This window comes from Salvia splendens, unplaced genomic scaffold (genome assembly GCF_004379255.2).
Source record: "Salvia splendens isolate huo1 unplaced genomic scaffold, SspV2 ctg133, whole genome shotgun sequence".
NCBI classification, from domain to species: domain Eukaryota; kingdom Viridiplantae; phylum Streptophyta; class Magnoliopsida; order Lamiales; family Lamiaceae; genus Salvia; species Salvia splendens.
The window spans coordinates 11,090-30,474 of record NW_024598774.1 but is presented as its reverse complement, the minus strand read 5'-3'; the positions used below and the strand labels follow the sequence as shown (position 1 = coordinate 30,474).

Genomic DNA, 19,385 nt, shown 5'->3' with positions numbered 1-19,385 from the left:
AAATGATAATCCGGAACTAATGATCAACTTTTTTAATTTCAGGAAAAATGGGCACCTAATTTTCCAAACTGGTCATATGTTGTGCCAATGAGTTGAGTTGAATATATTTTGAAAAGTTCGACATATTCATAATGCCACTAACAAATTTTGAGGACTATTCAAACTATGATTTCAATTTTGACCGTACGTGTTGTTGACCTAAGAACAAATAAAGAAATTTTCAGAATAAAATAAAAGATAAATTTCAACTGACCAAAATAAATATTGATCAAATTTTAGAAAAAGAAAAAAGAAAAAAAATAGTAGAACACATTTCTTGTACTTTTCAAACATAACACAGCAGTGTTACAACTAAACAGATCACTTAAACGACGTCGTTACTGCCTCGTCTTTTCCTCGGAAAATCTGGGAAGCTGAACAAGAGAGTTCACTCTGGTCACACCTTCCAAACCCGACCAGTTCTGATCCTCGCTGCCACCGGCGTTCTCCCCATTGTCCGCCACAACCGGCACCCTGTTGTAGTGCTTGTTGTCCTCTGACGACCTGACAGTGAAGTTCCGCTGCAGGCATGGCTCGGAGTGCTGGCCGTCGTCTGATTCCACGACGTTGCCTGAGTGGTTGCTCTGGAGGGTTGCTGAGGAGAAGCCCTGCTCCTCGTAATCGGACTCCGTGTCCATCTTCCCGTCCAGGAATAAGCAGACGACGGCGCAGTCGTCCATCTTTGATGTCGGATACTTGGCTTTCCATTCGCGGGCAGCGTTCTCAACTAGGATACGGGCAGCTGAGCATCTCGTTGGGGACGATGATACTATCTCGACCACTTCCTCGTTGCTAAGGACATCCCATACCTGCATCGTGGGAAGATGTTTACGTAAGGAAGCACATTCGAAGGATTTAGACTGAAAATATATGCATAATCGAAAATTTGAAGAAATGCATGATCAAACAAGAACAAAATTGTTCACTATATCAAAGTAATCCAACCTCTAATTGAACATTAAGCTAAAAAATCAAAATGTTTAAGCATCATTTTGGAAAGAAACTTCAAACCAAGCAATCAAATAGAAGAAACTAAATCAAGAAAATTCTTGCCACATTCAAACAACCATTGATGAAGAGCTTCTGCTACATCAATGAATTCACAGGCATGGGAACAAGGTCAAGGTCTAGAATCAAAGCAGAGGTAGGCAGGGCCACGCTATTTGACCCGTTGAGCATGCGGTCGGTTTGGTTGAAAAATAAATCGACCAACCAAACTAATAGCATTTATACACCATACATTTCAAAATGGCCAACCAAAACCAAGATTTTTTTCTCAAACCGAGCCAAAAATGTTTCGGTTTCGATTAGGTTTTCGGTAAAGAGAAATTTTTGAAATTTTCATTTTTATTATCAAAAAATAATCCAAAATAGCCAAAAAAATAAATAATCATAATAAAATCAACATCAATCAAAGAAATAAAAGATATATTAATGTATTTATCATCTTAGATGATTTTTTTAGGTTTTGAATCAAAGAAATAAAAGAAAAAAGTAGTAATATAATAATTTAATACTCCATATAATAATATACTCCAAAATATACTCCTATTTCATATTAAAAGTTCAGTAAGTTTGGTTTCCAACTGAAATTTGTCAGTTCCTATAAATATTACTGAGCCAAATCAAATATGGCTAAAACAGAACCAAACTGACCAAAATCCAACAGTACGGTTCAATTTTTCGGTTTGGATCCGGTTTTGCTCACCTTATCAATTTTTATGTCCATCAGCTGAATGAAACATCGGATATGGCCCTCATCTAGTCAACATCATTGGTTCAAGAAACAGAACCTAGGGATGCGGCCGCTCAGTTATGTCTCACTACTTGATTTTTTGATAACATTTTGAAATTAAATGCATTGTTGATTCATTTATATCCCTGCAGGAAACCATGCCCTGGTTGCAGTACCAAACTCTAGAAACTTGTCACTCGTTTTTCATTTAATTCAACAATTAAAAATGGGTTTGCAGCCAATGATCACTAAAGGGGGCCTTAAGAATAATGTTGTGGCTTGACTCTCTAGCACCTGTTGCTCAACCTATACCAAAATCAAGCTACAATCTCGATCTTTAAATTAACCAATGCCTATCTTAGAGAACATTTTCGCCATAGGTGAGATAATAGTAAGGCGTCTAAATGCGAAAAAGTGAGGAATCATATACACATTTCAACAAATTCATCATGTTTGCAAATAACTCATAAATCATAGGCCGTAGCTTAAAGAGTAGTACACTCACCCCATCTGAAGCAAGAACAACGAACTTGTCTCGGTCACTGAGAGTTCGATGAGAGAATTCAGGGACAGAGATGACTCCGTATTCCTTCAAACAAAAATCCCCAAACGCTCGAGCCATTGCTAGACCAGGGGCATCATCAAATGGTAGCCACACTCTTTGTACTTCAGGCTCGTCTTGCAAAGCAAAAACTCGACCTTTACACCTCTTAATCCTCTCTGCCTCCTCTGTTTCAAGTAATAACAACCATAAGTTTGTTTGCCTAATTAATATAACTACACGACTTCTTAAATCATATAAATGAGACAAAAAGAACATACTAGGCAGATCGGGCTTTAGATCAACTGTTAATTGGATTGCCACCATCACATCGTTGCTATCTTTGGATCCCAAAATAGCTCTTGAATCACCAATATTGCCAATGAAAAGATTTTGACCCTTCGATAATTCAAGGGATGTTCAACAGAAATATAAGTGGAATACAAATTTTGATGTAAAAACTTCAACAAAACTATAAAATATACCTGTTTTATAACCGACACAGCGGTGCTCCCACTGCAGAAGCAATCCAAGTTAGGATGGGACCTCAACTCTTTGTCCATCGACTTATATGCTTTCAGAAAAGCATCTCCCCACAAAGACTCCACTCCCTCCTCGACAGGTGCATCCTTCATGGGATCTACCACATCTGATTTCACATTCCCATTACAGCAATTAGCACTTGATCCATTCTTCTTCGACTCGGATGAGTTCATAAAAGAAGAGAGCTTTAGCGGGAGCGTGTCCCTGACTTTACGAGCCACCATATGTCCGTGGGGGCCATGGCCATCATAGACGCCACAGAAGGTAACATCCTCTGCCATAAAATCCTGCACATCCACAAGATTAAAGAATATCATCTTCAGAAATAGACAACGACGGCCTCAACAACAGCAACAAAGAAAAGGGACTTACTTCCCACACGATCATAGCGTCCTGGTTTATGCCTTTCCGGCCTTGCTGAGTGAATATGCAAGAACTGCTGCTCCTCCCATTGGTGATTATCCGGTTAGGGACAGTGGATAGATGTTGCAATGTTGTGCCGTGGTCAGAAAACGTCCTCCTACTCCTCTTGCGCTGAAACATATCTATCCACAGACACGAAGGAGATATCCTTTCTCCATTACTCCTGCTACTAATCGAGACACAAACCCCCATTATCTCAGACCCCGAAACAACAGACCATCTGTATTAAATCAAAGAACAGCCCTCTTCTTCTTGGTAGACCAGAATCAATCTCAATAATATTTTACAGATCAGATAGTATTTGACCAAGCAAAAGACAGTTAGGAAGAGTCACAAGATTCTGAATAAGTGAATATAGATTCTGGGTCCCTTCTTCTCTGAGTCAAACATCAAGTTGGTTTGAAGATGATGTGGACCGGTAATCAAGACAGCTAAAAAAAGACATTCAATCAGTGGAGTTTTCTCATTTAGCATTTCAATGTATATAAATATGGAAATGGCTGCAAGAAAGTAAACTCCAAATTCAACAAGACTAAAATTTAATTATTTAGCATGTGAAGTGTGAATTAAAAATTATCACAAGGCTGTCTTAACTACTTGTCCTTTGCCAGGAATCTCTCATTATTTTAAAAAATGTTGTAAGATTTCATGCTATTACAATTTACAACCCAACCATCCAAGATAATATTTGAGGACATAAGCATTGGGTGATCTTGAAATTATTGTCACATTTCCCACCACAAAACACAGCATAAAACAAGATAAACCTTTAAGCAATCCGAATTAGTTGACTGATAAAGGGAATTAACCTCTCATATCAAATTAAAGGCTAATGCTTTACAAGAAAACAGCTAAAACTGAGGAATCTAAAATAGGATAAGATATATCCACAGACACAAACACACACAAGATCTATAAGAAAAAAAGAAACAAGTACATACATTGTATTTGCTTTACAATACTAAACTAGAAATAAAGAAAGACAAAAAAAGGGAAAAGGAAAGAATTGATGCAATTGTTCAAACACTGATATTTCATTCCCTAGACTAATGGGATAAAAGCACAAAAGCATAAAGCAAAAAAATGGGCTGAAAAATCGTCAAACACTGAATCCCCACAATTGAATTCCAATACGCAAAAGCTAAATAAGAGCAGACGAATCAAACCCTATTCCAAGAAAAGCGAGAAAAAAAGAACCTTGAGCACAAAGCTGCCATCTACGACTAAATTCAAAGAAAAGGTCATAAATTTACAAAAACCCTTTTTCACAATTGTGCAAATTGAAGGGAAATAAGCAGAAATGAGCATCCAGAGATAGAAAGAAGAGGAGGGGCTTACCTTGTAGTTGCATGAAGCAAATGTGAGCCCAACGGTATCTTTAAAATTGAGCAAGAGGGGTAAAAGCAGTGGAGCTGTTGTTGGGGGTGAAGAAGATGGTGCATTAATTGCAAATGCATGAAAAGTGTGTGAGAGAAAGAGAAAGAGAAAGAGAAAGAGGGAGAATGAGTTGGCGGGGAGAATTAATATGATAACAGAGAGAGGTGGGTTTGAAGGATCTAAAATGATTATGCTGGACAGGGACATTGTTTCTTTTCTGCTGTCTTTTTTGCTTTACAATTGCCTTCCATAGCAGCATTCAGAGTGGATATAGCCGATCTCAAAGGCATATTATCATTTTCATATTTGTCCATCTCTAAAATGGATGAATTTTAAATAGTTAAACAATACTCCCTTCGTCCCACCACAAGTAATGAATTTCTTTTGGGCACGGGATTTAATAAAATGATATGTATTGAGTTAAAGTAGAGAGAAGAAAAAGTAAGAGAAATTAAGAAAGAATAAAATAAGAGAGATGATAAAGTAATAGAGAGTTAAAGTTTTGTTTTGTTTTACTCCCTCCGTCCCGCACTACTCGCACTTATTTCCTTTTTGGGCGTCCCAAGTTACTTGCACTCTTTCCATTTTTAGTAAAAATTTTCACCTACAACCGTCATTTTGTACTTTCCTATACACTCATTCCTTAATCTCCGTGCCGAAAATGAAAGGGGCGAGTAGCCCGGGACGGAGGGAGTATTAAAAAAAGAAATTGATCACTTGTGGTGGAACAATCCAAAATAGAAAATTGATCACTTGTGGTAGGACGGAGGGAGTATATTATCCCTATGCATCATTTTATTTACATTAGTCTATTCATATTTTTCAAGGACGCAAGGAGTACTTACTTAAAAAAAAACATCTTACATTTAGAAAACAAAAATACAAAAAAAACTAAAAAACACAATAAAAAACATAGAAGAAAATCGGAAGAATAGCTTAAGCGTCGTCGTCGCTGTCGAAATCCAAAGGTCCTTCCTCTTGTTGATTGTTCGCCAAAGGTCCTTCCTAAGTCCCTCATCACTTTCGGCTTTGTACAACTTGTAGAAGTTGTGCAGCGTAGTGTTGGCAGCTATTTTTGCATCAGCATCCATCTCTCCGTCGGTCGCCTGTGAGGCGCTCGATTGTGCCTTTGCCTTCGCTACTTTTCCTCCGGTTGGGCGGCGAGGAGTGGTTGACTGACTTCCTGGGAGTTGGTCAAGTTGGTTAGCACCGGTCCGCCGCAACTATAATTCCCAGATCCGATGAGCTTCGTCCTCCTTGAACCTTGCGACATCGCCGGCGCAATCCCCAATTGGAATTTGGGGTGATCCTTCATTTTGTTGTAAGGTTTCCAGTGATGGAAGCCGGCAGAGTTGACGGTGGCCACGAACTGCTCTCTCGACAACTCCTGGACGTCGTTGTAGTTCATACTGCTCCTCATAGATCAGGGGTTGTTCTCGTAGATACCGTGAAATTTACCCATGTCGTGCATAACACGCTCAATTGGGTATTTGCCCACTAGGGCTTCATCTACTGATTGTATCGTTGTGACACGATCCAGAAACCCTGCTTCCGTTGATTGTTGGCTACAACTGGGTCCTCAGCGATATCTATCCAACACTTCGTCAGAGCAAGCGTCTCATATGGTTTATAGTTCTTTCTCAGCCTCCTAAACTTTTGAGGCGCAGATGGATCCCCTGCCTTTTCCTTAACCTTCGTCATCTTCTCCCTTTCCTTAGGAGGAGATGAGTGCATCTCCTCCACCTCGTACTCGTCTGTGCTGAAGGTTCGATCTCTTACCGAAAAATCGGTTTCCAGAACAGTTGTGATTCCGTGGGAATCGGGAGTAGTACTCAACATTTTGGACCGCTACCAATGTTCTGTCTTCTCAATGCAACTTTTGGTGTATCACTGCACACGTCCCGGCGGTTGCTGAGCGTGTTCTTCTTTGTAGGCACAATTTCCAAGGTGGACCGCTGCAATTCCAGCGGTCGATGGGCTCCGGTGGCCGCTGGCTGATGCTCGGTGGACCGCTGGCCGGCATTAATGCCCAAGAATTATGAATTCGACTTTTTAGGCTTTAATTTGAACATCTCACAATACACATCAAAATACCAAAATGGGCCAAATGTATAAATAATGGACATGTAATGCAGCTTTAACACTCAAAACGACCCAAATAATGACCTTAAAATAGTGCAAAACCTGAGCGTATCAGCCAGCATCCCTTGGAATATGTGTTTCGATCAAACCATCAATAAAGCGAAGGTTAAATCCATCTTCTTCTTATTTTAGTTGTATAATAAATACTACTCCATCTGTCCCACAATAAGAGTCACATTTTGTCATTTCGGTCCGTCCCACAATAAGAGTCACATTTTACTTTTACCATAAATGGTAAATAGGTCTTACATTCTACTAACCCGCATTCTATTATAAAACCAATATAAATAAATGGACCTTATATTCCACTAACTTTTCCAACACACTACTCTTAAAATCCGTGCTCACACCAAATGTGATCTCCATACTTGATTTGACACTTTATGGTGGATCGGCTCGGAACGCGGCGCAAGTCTTGTAACTGTGGATGAATGATGCTACAACCGGTATGATGGAACCATTGATAAGGCGTTATGTGGAATGAATGATGCCAGAAAAGTTGTTGATAAGTTGGATAAAAGATCTTAATGAGAGAACTCAAGAGAGATAAAACTCACAAACTTATGATAAAAATAAGGTGTGGCTTTGTAGTCCAACAATGGTACCGTTATATAGAAAAAGAAAATCTTAAACTTATGAAAAAAATAAATTTAAAGGAAATATCTACTAAGGAAACCCTAATTTGGTAGGAAAATTTCACCATACAAAAAGTTTACATATGTTTCAATGTAGTATAAAATATTTTAGGTTAACATAAATCATATAAAATGTTTCATTAGAGTTCCAATTTAATATATTCTGTTAAAATTCCTTTAACACCTTTTGTTTTTTTATATCTATGTCAAACCCGAATTCGTTGACCATTAATAATTCTAGTAGGGACTCCCTCCCACTAGACAAGCCGATAAGCAGCTCATAAAAAACCAAAATATGGCAAGACATAACGTTTTTGGAAAATAAATACATCATTCATTACTTGGAAAAATACTTCAAAAATATTTTAAAATAAAGCCCACCTCGTTCGTTTAATTCATCAACTCGACTTTCTGTTCTCGTCACCTTTTTAAAAGAACATACCGTGAGAAACAAAATCAGATTTTTATGAAAACAATTAAATTAAAAACAAAGCATGTATTCTATGTGATATTTATTTTACCCTTCGATCTTTCTTAGGAATTTAGAAATTTTCCGTGACTTTAGAACGCCGTCTTCATCTCCCTTTCAATTTTCGCGGCCGCTCAAAACGCCGCGAGTGAAGTCAGCAGGCCATTCGAGATTCCAAAATCTTACTCCTTCGGCCCTTTTTTCATTCTTGAATAGCGTGCATTAAAAATTCCAGCCCAAAATTGAAATAAAAAAGCCCAACCTCCATCTCCATAATTTACCCCCAAGACCAATTTAACTTGGACTAATCTCCTTTATTAAAACAGCCAGTCCAATCGTTAAAGAAGTGTCCCAAGAGAAAGAAATCTCCAGGCCGTCACTTAGAGTCTTGGACTTTTAAATTCCTTAATGTAGAAAGATTGTTTATTGTAAAGAAAAACGGAGTTCAAGTCACAGTAGGCTACGGACTAGCCTTAGGCTAGCTAAAAACTCCTCCTGCCACATCATCAAGGACTTTCCACAGGCTGTCACATCATCAAGGACTTCTCACAGCCTAGCAATAGGCTAGCCAACGCCCTAGCGTAGCAAATAAATTGACAAATATGATTAATTCATTTTAATTGTTGGTGTTTATCAAATATTATAAAAATGAAGTTCAATGAGTTGTAAATATAGAGTATAAATAAAAAAATAAAAAAATCAGCTAGCCGAATAGCCGATCGCTTGTCCGCTCAATAGCGGACGAGCGATCGGCTAACCGTGCTAGTCCGCGGATGAGAGCTCGTCCGTCTTCAGGACGCCCGTTGCGTTAGCCTAACGCAATAGCGGACGTCCCTCACGCCCTTTTTGCTAGCCTATGGCTAGTCCGTACTGATGTCCGCTATTGCGGATGCTCTTAACAAAAAAATGGAAATATTCTTTACTCTGATTTTGCATGGCTCCTATTGATTGTCCATGAAACGTTAATACTTCTTTCGAGAGCAACTATAAGTTAAAAAAAGTTACACACTTTTAGTTGTAATTTTAATTTATTACTCCCTCCATTCCATGTTAATAGATGCATTTCTTTTCGGCACGGAGTTTAAGAATAATGTGTTAAATGGATGATGAAAAAAGTAAGAGAGATGAAGAGAGAATAAAGTAAAATGGAGAATTACTTTTTGCCAAAAATAGAAATGACTCAATTAATTTGAAACTTTTCAAAATAGAAAAATGACTATATTAACTTGGAACGGGGGAGTAGTATAATTGATATTTGGAATTTAATCTAAATTGGACCCATTTTTTGGCAACGGATAATGGAACTGCAAATTGGTAAGACTTTGAAAACGAAAGTTAGGTAGATAACTGATGTAGGAGAACAATAACGTAAAAAAGAGGGAAATTAGTCTAAAACTAGAAACAATGCTGTTACAAATTTTGCTTACGTGACACGAGATAAGAATTGACTAATTTTGAATCTCTGATCAATCATCATTATTTTATAACCAAAAATAGTTTTTTATAGAGTGGCTAACACATAAGTGCTTAATTTGGTCATTTCGATCAATCATCACTATTTCATAACCAAAAAGTGTGTCACACATTTATGCAAAGATATATGAAAGTAGCTTAGGGCTACAATTTCAGCATTTGTAATTGATTCTGATTTTTAGAATTTGATTTATAGGTGGGGCACTGAAAGATTCCCTCTTGTTGTACGAAGATCATGTTAGTGTCCTAGCTATAACTTCCATTGTAATTTAGGCATGCTTGGTTTAGGCCTTATTGAATTTGGGTCAATTAATATTTTACAAATACAACTTACATGTAACGATTAACTTTCACTTTTTTCATAATTAGAAAATAGCACTGCGTGTCTAATGGTCTTGGACCAAATATGTCATACTTCATAATCTTTTATGGATACAACCCACGTCACATGAAGTGTTTATTTTAAGACACTTAATAACCACATATACACACTTATGAGAATTTAAAAATTGAAGTGTTGAGCATGCATGCTACTGGGCAACATTTATTTCCACACCTTTTTTTTTATCTTTTTCCACATTTTCTTTATCTTTCTTTATCAAGGGTTGAAAAACCTCAATTTTTAATATCAACATGGGCTTAAAATGGGCCTTTTATATACTACTCCCTTCGTCCCAACTAAGATGACTACAAAACTTTTGGACACGGAGATTAAGAAATTATATTTAATAGATTAAATAAAAGTAACATAAATGGGAGAGAGAAAAAAGTAGGAGAGATAAGAGAGAGTAAAGTAAATGATGAAATAAAATAAGAGTGATTGAATGTTTTTTTTACCAAAAAGGGTAATGACTCAATTTTGTTGGGACGTCCCGAAAAAGGAATACGACTCAACTTAGTTGGGACGGATGGAGTATTATAATTTGTCTCTGTTTTATTCAATTTTAACCATACTAAGTTACTAACAGTATAAGATTTAGTCCATCATATATTAACTCTTTAAATAATAATGGTCAATAATCAATCTTCTAAATTTCACTATAATTTGAACTCAGTAATTTCATAATTCCGATTTAATGCCTAAATTTTCTTCAACCTTGGATTTTTTAAATTCTCAATTTTTGTTTTTGTTATAAGAGTGTAGTTAATATCCATGGATAGGTGACCAGATTATTCGATTTTAAATTATTTTCGTGGTTAGAACAGAAAATATATATCTGTAAACCATTGATCAATTATCTTATGCTGCACTGCACTCCTCATTTCTTTATCGTATTGTTTTCGAAGTTGAAGTTAAAATCTTAAGCATGCATAACATATATATTTTTTGTATAAAATTCTTTGTCGAATCTATTAACAGAGAGAATAAATTGAATGCGCAAATTTCACCAGCTATGTATAATATATATTTAAATAATGCATAAAAATGTTTATATTCATGCATAAAAAAGTTCAAATAATTCTTTAGCCGATGTGTGAAGTGTCGAATATGATTTTTTTTCTTGATGGATCTTATTTGATTTATAAAAGATAGATTTAAATAATAGCAAAAAATTGTTTATAATAAAGATTTTACATCTCCCTATATATATATATATATATATATATATATATATATATATATATATATATATATATATATATATATATTTTATTAGTCGGTGTGCATTATTCAACTGAAAATCTGCATTATTAAATGACACGTGGCACCAATCTAACCGTCGGATGACAAAATCGTGGGGCTGAGATTAAAAAGAATAAAGAACAAAAGATACAAAAAGGAAATGAATACATCCCTATATATATATTTATACATGAAAATAACTTTACTGAGAATCGACCCATAGTTTCTAAATATAATAAAAGAAGCTTTAAATGTAATAGAGAAAGGACTTTAAATATAACAGAAAGGCTTTAAATATAATAAGGGTAGTGCAGTTTTAAAGTGTAAATTATAGTTAATTATAAACAATTATGTTGCAGCTCTAGATCAAGCTAGTTTATAAACTAAACCCCAAATTGTAGACAAACACCAAACCTCGTTTATAGATCCTCCTTTCAGAGTTAAATCTATAAAGTCATGAATATTACCAAAGTAAAATAAAACAATAAATAATAGTAATATTGAGTAATAAGAAGTGTCCCTTTCATTTGTGTCACCAAACAAAGTTGGCTGATCAATGATGCCCACTAACCTAGTGTAAGAAGACAATATATATAGAATGTTACTATATTGCTAGTATTTAGCAAATTTAAGAATGAATCTTGTCCTTTAATCTTGTTTGTTTAGCTACATGCACCCTAGCTATAGATAATATCATTCTCAATAATGTCGACAAACAACGACACTAAAACGACTAATCCAACTATAATCACACTACTTGATGGTAATAACTCATGTGAATTATATGTTTAGGTTATGCATTATGCTCAATGTGTTAGACGTAATGAAATATTTTTGCGTTGCTCAATCTATCAATATTATGTTTGATTACAAAGTAAATTATGTTTCAACCAACTATTTAGCAAAGTTAAATCTAATAACAATAAAATTAAGATTTGTTATAGCCACAACTACTTTCCTGAGGCTGCAGATTCTTTTGATGTCAACACTACGATATTGGCACTGCCGGTTTTTTTTTACGTCAATGCTACTTCTAATGACAATCACCATATGTATCCTTAGTTTTTATCACGCATTCTCTAATCCTTCGTCTCATAAGCTATCAACATCTCTCGCAACCCCTACCGGATACTGCCATATTGCAACTATTTTCGACTGACGCCGATACCGAAAGTATGTACATGGTTTAAACCCACATATCTAGTGAATGTGATATTGATCATTGACACGTGCTGATGAAATGCACCCTACTTGTGCCCTGGTAGATATGCACTTGTATTCAATTAGCCGTTAATTATTGGTTTGGAAAGGACATGTACTTAAATGAGCAACCACTCTATAATGCATGAATATTACGTTTCATATAATAACAAAATATACATAACAAAATCGATATGTCACGCACACTTTTCAGGATCTTCTATGAACACCGTATTAATATTTGTTTCTCTTTTATTTTAATACTACTATTTTATCATAATATCATAAAATTAGTATTGATAATCAAATTTTAGAATTACAAATCAAAACTAATTAGATTAATTTTTTTATCAATCTCATTGAGGTGAAAGCAAGGGAAAAAAAGAATTTTTTTTGTGCAATGAAAGAATATGGACCCAATATTTATGAAAAACAGTTAGATGGATCCGATCTATATTTTTTACAATGAGAAAAACATAAAAGACTTGAATATGCCTTTATGATATTTACTCATTAAGAAAGCATGCAGGCTAAACATTCTACGTCCTCTCAACGAGTTCAATTAATCACCGCCAAAATTGTCACAAAAATCACCTACAAATTCCCTATCAAATCCAACCTTCCATCATCACCAATTATTCTCTACAACAATCATATTTCCCATTCCCTTCACCAAGACAATGGCTTCTTCAACCTCCTTCTTCCTCTTCTTCCTCCTCGTCTCGTGCCTGGCCCTCGAGGCGGCTGCAGGGCGTGAGGTCCCGACGGACTCCAAGATGTCCTTTGACGGCACTGTGTGGATCCCGGGCCTCGGCCGTTACATGATCCCCAAGAAAGGCTCCAAGTCCTTGGACTACAACCCCATCACTGGATCCCCGGGAGGGAACGGTTTGTCCATCCCTGGGTTCGGTGGCTCGACCGGAGGTCGCAACTACATCCCCGGTGGAGACGACACCTTCGTGCCCAACCCTGGCACGGAGGTGCCTGTCTCTGGCGGCGGAGGGATCCCTGTACCCTCCAACCCTTGAGCTCAATTGAGACGAGAACAGTTGAAATCTATTTTTTTTCCGTTTATTTTTTTTCCTTATGTTGTATAAGGGCGTGTAGCATTCTATTTCTACGTTTTTCATTGTTGTAGCTCTCTGCCATGTTTGTCGTCAATAAAAAGTGTGTTGAGTGTGTTTCTCTATCCCTGGTCTTATGTTACGACCGAGAGCTTCAGAGGGCGAAAACTCATACAACGAGCAGCAACGACCTCATTTATCACTAACCTAGAACAAGCACCAAAATCTGGCTAAACAGACATAAGAGAAATTGCAAGAAATCACCTAACAGCTGCATTATTCGAGAAAATCGAAGTGAAACTAAAGTCTTCTTCAAATGAGCTAAATGAATGAACCAAGAGATCATCTGAGAGTTCAATTTATGATCAGTGATGAAATCAAGAACAAAATTTGACATTCCACCAGGGGCGGAGGGAGGGTGGGGCCAGGGGGGCCCATGGTCCCCCCACTAATTCTTAAAAAACTTAGGGGTATTTTAGTAATTTCACAACAATGATAATTTATAATAAATATAATATTAGAGATAGGTTTCAGCAAAATATATATGAATCGTGCCTCTTAATTTAGCGTATTCATTCTGCCGTTCCAATCCAAGTCTGAATTTAGCGTATTCATTCTGCAGTTCCAAGTCTGAAATCTGGTAAACTAGAACTAGGTATATTCAAAACTCAAATATAATTCAATTAATTTTTCTACATAGGTTGTTTTTTTGTTTGGCTGCAATAATAATTCAAAGGGGGAGAAAGAAGATAGCTTATGTAATTCAATGGCTACGGTGGTTCTGTAGTTGGAATTTTATAACTCCAATTCTTTATTTGATGTGTGTGTTAATAGTTTTGCATACAAAAAATATCAAATATTTTGAACTTAATCAGTGTTGACTATTTTTGTAGGTATATGGATCGTTATTTGAAGAAACTTTCTTCCGTTGATTCTTCATCAGTTGAACCTTCACTTCTTCAACCTCAAGAATTATCGAATGAAGATAAAAGTAAGGTTGATTTAGAGAATCTTCAAAGTGATCCAGGAGAACGACCTGATATAATGAGTTATCCACCAAATTTAATAGAACAAGTTCGCAGAGCTTACTTACTTAAAGGTCCGTGTCAACCACGTAATCATGATTTTCGTCCTACAGTAGATGGAAATCGAAAACGTAAATTTGTCTCACATTGGTTTGATGAATTTAAGGATTGGTTGGAATATAGTGTTACAAAGGAAGCAGCTTTTTGTTTATATTGCTATCTTTTTTCAAGATTCCACGGAAATGGACAAGATGCTTTTGTATCAGGGGGATTTACGGTCTGGCGTAAGAAAGATTAAGAGATCATGTTGGAAACCATAAAAGTGCTCATAACAAGTGCAGATTAGCATGTGAGGATTTGATGAATCAAGAGTTGAGCTCTTTTGTTCTGTTATTGACTTGCAAGCTCAAGAGTTGAATCAACGTTTTGATGAAGTCAACACAGACTTAGTTTTATGCATGTCATGTTTTGATCCTAGGGATTTATTTTCTGCATTTGATTTGGAGAAGCTGCTTCGTCTTGCACGGTATTATCCTTCTGAATTTTCTGAAGTTGCTTTGTCCGAGCTTAAAAGTCAACTTGAGAACTTTATTTTCGATGTGCGCATAGATGAAAAGTTTTCACAAATATCAGGAATCAGTGGTCTTGCTCAAAAGATGGTTTCTACAAGGAAACATGAAGTTTTTCCAATGGTTTATTCATTAGTTAAGTTGTCATTGATCTTATCAGTTGCCACTGCATCAGTAGAAAGAGCCTTTTCAGCAATGAAGATCATCAAGACTTCTCTACGTAATAGCATGAGAGACCAACTATTGAATGATTGCTTAGTTCCTTACATCGAAAAGGATGTGTTTATTAAAGTTACCAATGAAACTATTATGCAGCGGTTTCAGAAGATGAAGAATAGAAGACAAATGTTATGATGTGATTGCATTTGACTTTTACATTTTGAACCTTATAATTTAATTTATGTAATTTTTTTTGAAGTTTAATTTTGGACCTCCCATTATGAAATCTCTGGCTCCGCCATTGATTCCATAATGTATAAAAATGCAACTCTTAAGTCCATTAAACTCAATAATGAAAAGGTTAAACTCTTCCAATCAGCAAAAATGGCTGATGATGAACACAAAACCAGTGTCAAATTATCCATCAGAACAACACTATCGAAGACAAGAAACAGCCATATCAGCAACACACCCGAATTCTTGCAAAGCAAAAAAAAACGAGAAACTCCTATGAGGTGATGGATTCATACTACGACAAAACAAAACGCAGTAAGACCACCAAGAGTGGAACTACTCCCTTCGGGGCATACGTTCTACAAATCACTTCTTCACAACTAGAGACGGGGTAAATTGCCCCACACGATTAATCATCCTGCATAAACGGATATAACAATCAGCTCATTTTTTAAAGACGAAGAATATAGTTCAAATCAAATTCTTTCAATTCTGTGTTCTTATGCTATAGGGATGGAACATAACTGACCTTTCACATTAAAATCATCAATCTAAGCTACCAATAGTAGACCAACCAACCTTTACCACCACACAAATTGGCTTATTTTTGTGAAACTCTCATTGGATTTTATAAATAGGACTGTAAAAGTAAAACCTCAAGACTACAGCTCCAACTACCAACTCAATAATAAATACTTCAACCTACACACTCCCACTCAATTTGTGATTTTGGCAAAACTAGGTTTGCTAAATCTCAAAAAAAAAAACTGAGCCACTTCAGTCTTGGTTTCCTCACAAGCTCAAACTCTACAAGTAAAGATTCAATTTTTACTTCAAGAACGCATTAATCACAATTTCCAATCAATGCCCACCGATCTATCCACTTCACCATTAACACATACAACTCAGATATATCTTCACAAACTCCAACCCCTACAGATAAAGATTCAATTTTTTATTTCAAGAATGCATTCATCACAATTTTCAATCAATGCCCACCAATCTATTACATAAAAAACACCCAATTTACTTTTCAAAAAGGGAAAATTGACAACAATTACGATAAAATGGAGATGAAAAGTTACCTTGTTGAATCAGAATCCGACCATTTTAGACAGGATGTAGCTGAGGAAGAGGAAGAAGATGGCCAGGAAAAGGTAGTCTACGAAGACGAAAAACGAAGTGGATCCGTGCCTTCTTTTGGCGGCTGTTTTCTTTTTCGTTTGATGCTGCAATGTGGATTGTTGCTCCTCAATCTTCGCCATTGGTTCCTCGATGTAACAAAACAGTAGATCTCAATTCCTTTCTGCTCCTCGGTTTCAGAAATTGGTGAAATTACGATTTATGGAGTACTTATTTTGGGAAAAATAAAGAACCAAATAGCTGAACTTTGTGTTAAAGCCTTAGAATTTTTCTTTATACTTTATGTTTAGTTCAATTTTTTTTGTTTATTTTATTTCATTTAATGATTAATAATTCTATGTTTAGTTCAGTTTTTTTGGTTTATTTTATTTCATTTGATAATTCAAAATATCATATATTTTTATTTATGTTAGTTTAATAAATATTTACAGATCATCCTTATTCCACAGTTTTTTGGTTACAATTCCACATAGCTTTTAATTTCCTGTAAAACCTTCAAAACTATGCTTTTATATATTATAGATTTTATTTATGTAAAAATATAGTTGTAAAGTGATTTACTATTGAACCGCAACATTTATTTCTATTTATTTAATAAATATATCGCTTTTAGTTTTGGCGCGGAATTGTATATTTATGATTAGGTCCATGATCAATTGAGATTTTTTAAACTAATTGAGAAATGAGATGCAATCTCAGCTACTCATTTTTATTAAATAAGTGGTCCAGATTTTGCCACACAAAAAATATTTTTAAATTAATTTATTATGAAAGGGTATAATGATAATTTAAGTTAAAAACAAATGAAACACACGTGGTTTCCAGCACTCCAATTCCATTCCCAATTTTCCTCAAATTCCATTCCCAAATTTCCTCCACTAAAGCAACGCCTGCACCAAATATTCAACCAATTAGCCAATGGAAGGCGTTTCCGCCACCGTCTACCGAGGAAGCTCATGAGAAGATTATCCAAAGTAGGCGACTCGTCGCAGTAGTGGCTGCTCAGATCGGAGTCGCTGCGGAAGCGCTCCTCCTCCGGCGGCGTTCAGGAGGGGCACCTGCCGGTGTATGCCGGCGACGAGATGGAGCGATTCGTGGTGAGCGCGGAGCCTGACGTCAATATTTCTCTTCCAATTTTCAGGTTAGCATTCCCCGATTTTACCGATTCATTCATGAACTCCGTCGATCTCCAGCCGAAATTGATTTCAGATGTGGATGGTGGCGGTGACAGAGACACCGTGGCAGCGGATGGAAGAGATGTGATTTGAGAGATGCGTTTGATGTGTTATTTTTTAGTTATTGACATTTTAATACGAGTTGTTGACATTTGATATTCTCGCTATTGATATGTGAATTACAAGTGTTGTTTTTTAGTTGTTGACATTTTAATACGAGCTGTTGACATTTGATATTCTCGGTATTGATATGTGAATTATAAGTGTGTTTTTTTAGTTGTTGACATTTTAATACGAGCTGTTGACATTTGATATTCTCGGTATTGATATGTGAATTATAAGTGTTATTTTTTAGTTGTTGACATTTTAATACGAGCTGTTGACATTTGATATTCTCGGTATTGATATGTGAATTATAAGTGTTATTTTTCAGTTGTTGACATTTTAACACGAGTTGTTGACATTTGATATTCTCGATATTGAAATGCGAATTATAAGTGTTATTTTTTAGTTGTTGACATTTTAATACTAGTTGTTGACATTGATATTCTCGATATTGATATGTGAATTATAAGTGTTATTTTTTAGTTGTTGACATTTGGTATTCTGGATATTGATATGCAATTATTTTGTTTCTTTGATTGGATGTGGTGACATGATATACTATCCTCAAGAGAGCTGCAGAATCACTGGAGAAGCTAATGGATGCCACGAGGGAAGAGCTGCCAGACACCATGGCTGTCGTTCGATTATCTGGGATGGAGATCAGCGACTTGACAATGGAGCTCAGTGACAATGGTTCCGATTCGGAACTCTTCTGCTTCAGATCTCGCGAGCTCGTGGAGGTGACAAAATCGTCCAAGGATCTGAGGCACAGTGTGCCGGCGGTGTTGGAGGTGGAGACTATTGACATGTGTTGTATGATCATAATGCCAGAACTTGTATCAAATAAAAAAAATTAAGATAAAATAGTTGTTATTTTTTAATTACAAGAATTGTTTTTGAGTTGTTGACACTATATACAAGTTGTTGACATTTTGCTATAAGTTATTGACATTTGATATGCAGGCTATTGACATGTGTTGTATGATCATGATGCCAGAAATTGGGTCAAATAAAAAAATTAAGATAAAATAGTTGTTATTTTTTAATTACGATAATTATTTTTGAGTTGTGACGCTATATACCAGTTGTTGACAAGCTGTTGACATTTGATATACAAGCTGTTGATATTTTCATATAAGTTGTTGACATTTGATACGAAAGCTATTGACATGTATTGCATGATCATGATACCAAAACTTGTTTCAAATAAAAAATATTAAGAGAAAATAGTTGTTCTTTTTTAATTATAAGAATTGATTTTGCGTTGTTGACATTTCAATACAAGTTGTTGAATTGATTGACATTTCATATATATTACATACTGCTAAGTTCAAAAGTCAGAAACCACAATAGTTGTCCATGGTTTGTGTGGGTAGTGCAGGTTTTAGGAAGAAGCCTTCACCAACCCAAAGTTCGATGAGTTTAGAGGCACGTATCTCACAATCTTCCGGGAATGCACCCAGGTAAGGGAAACAACCTTGAAGTCTAGCGGGCAAGTAAAGGTAGCTCTATAGCCAAGATTTCCAAGTAGGAACCCTCCCCCACTGCAGCAGCATCAACAGTATCTTTTCTGTCTCCTGAATGAGAAGACCACCAACCACAACCAGTGACAGAGGAAGACCTTTACATTTTTCGGCGACCGATCTTCCAATTTCCTTCAAGTGAGGAGGGCAGGGCAATGTAACATCATCATTATCATTTTTCAGTATA

General features: G+C 36.0%; 2 protein-coding genes and 1 long non-coding RNA gene across 6 annotated transcripts; 1 reads left to right on the top strand and 2 right to left on the bottom strand.

The window, feature by feature from the left end:
* Nucleotides 1-217: 217 nt before the first annotated feature.
* Nucleotides 218-4,918, bottom strand: LOC121789082 (probable protein phosphatase 2C 52). Of its 4 annotated transcripts, none has more exons than XM_042187612.1 (6): nt 4,620-4,915; nt 3,231-3,450; nt 2,801-3,145; nt 2,597-2,714; nt 2,280-2,503; nt 218-848 (listed from the first exon to the last, which is right to left on the bottom strand). In XM_042187612.1, exons 1-6 carry the CDS (start codon nt 4,736-4,738, stop codon nt 378-380), a joined length of 1,497 nt encoding a protein of 498 aa, XP_042043546.1. In that variant the 5' UTR covers nt 4,739-4,915; the 3' UTR covers nt 218-377. The 4 variants fall into 4 exon arrangements, with proteins under 4 accessions (XP_042043546.1, XP_042043548.1, XP_042043545.1 ...); XM_042187614.1 differs by having other exon boundaries at nt 3,231-3,712; nt 4,620-4,913; XM_042187611.1 differs by having other exon boundaries at nt 2,280-2,714; nt 4,620-4,918.
* A 7,899-nt stretch (nt 4,919-12,817) lies between these two features.
* Nucleotides 12,818-13,390, top strand: LOC121789081 (putative cell wall protein). The gene has a single exon (XM_042187610.1). The coding sequence runs from the start codon at nt 12,882-12,884 to the stop codon at nt 13,227-13,229; it is 348 nt and encodes a 115-aa protein (XP_042043544.1). The 5' UTR covers nt 12,818-12,881; the 3' UTR covers nt 13,230-13,390.
* Nucleotides 13,391-15,368: 1,978 nt separating this feature from the next.
* On the bottom strand, nt 15,369-16,627 carry LOC121789080. Its single transcript, XR_006047969.1, has 2 exons — nt 16,338-16,627; nt 15,369-15,670 (listed from the first exon to the last, which is right to left on the bottom strand). It is a non-coding gene; the product is annotated as an uncharacterized LOC121789080 (long non-coding RNA).
* Between the last annotated feature and the right edge of the window lie 2,758 nt (nt 16,628-19,385).

Coding starts and splice junctions, on each gene's coding strand:
- LOC121789082 (XM_042187611.1), bottom strand. CDS start 4,738: ATGCATTTGCAATTAATGCACCATCTTCTTCACCCCCAACAACAGCTC. Junction 3,451..4,619: donor TTGCTTCATGCAACTACAAG/GTAAGCCCCTCC, acceptor TGTCTCGATTAG/TAGCAGGAGTAATGGAGAAA. Junction 3,146..3,230: donor ACGCTATGATCGTGTGGGAA/GTAAGTCCCTTT, acceptor GTGGATGTGCAG/GATTTTATGGCAGAGGATGT.
- LOC121789081 (XM_042187610.1), top strand. CDS start 12,882: ATGGCTTCTTCAACCTCCTTCTTCCTCTTCTTCCTCCTCGTCTCGTGC.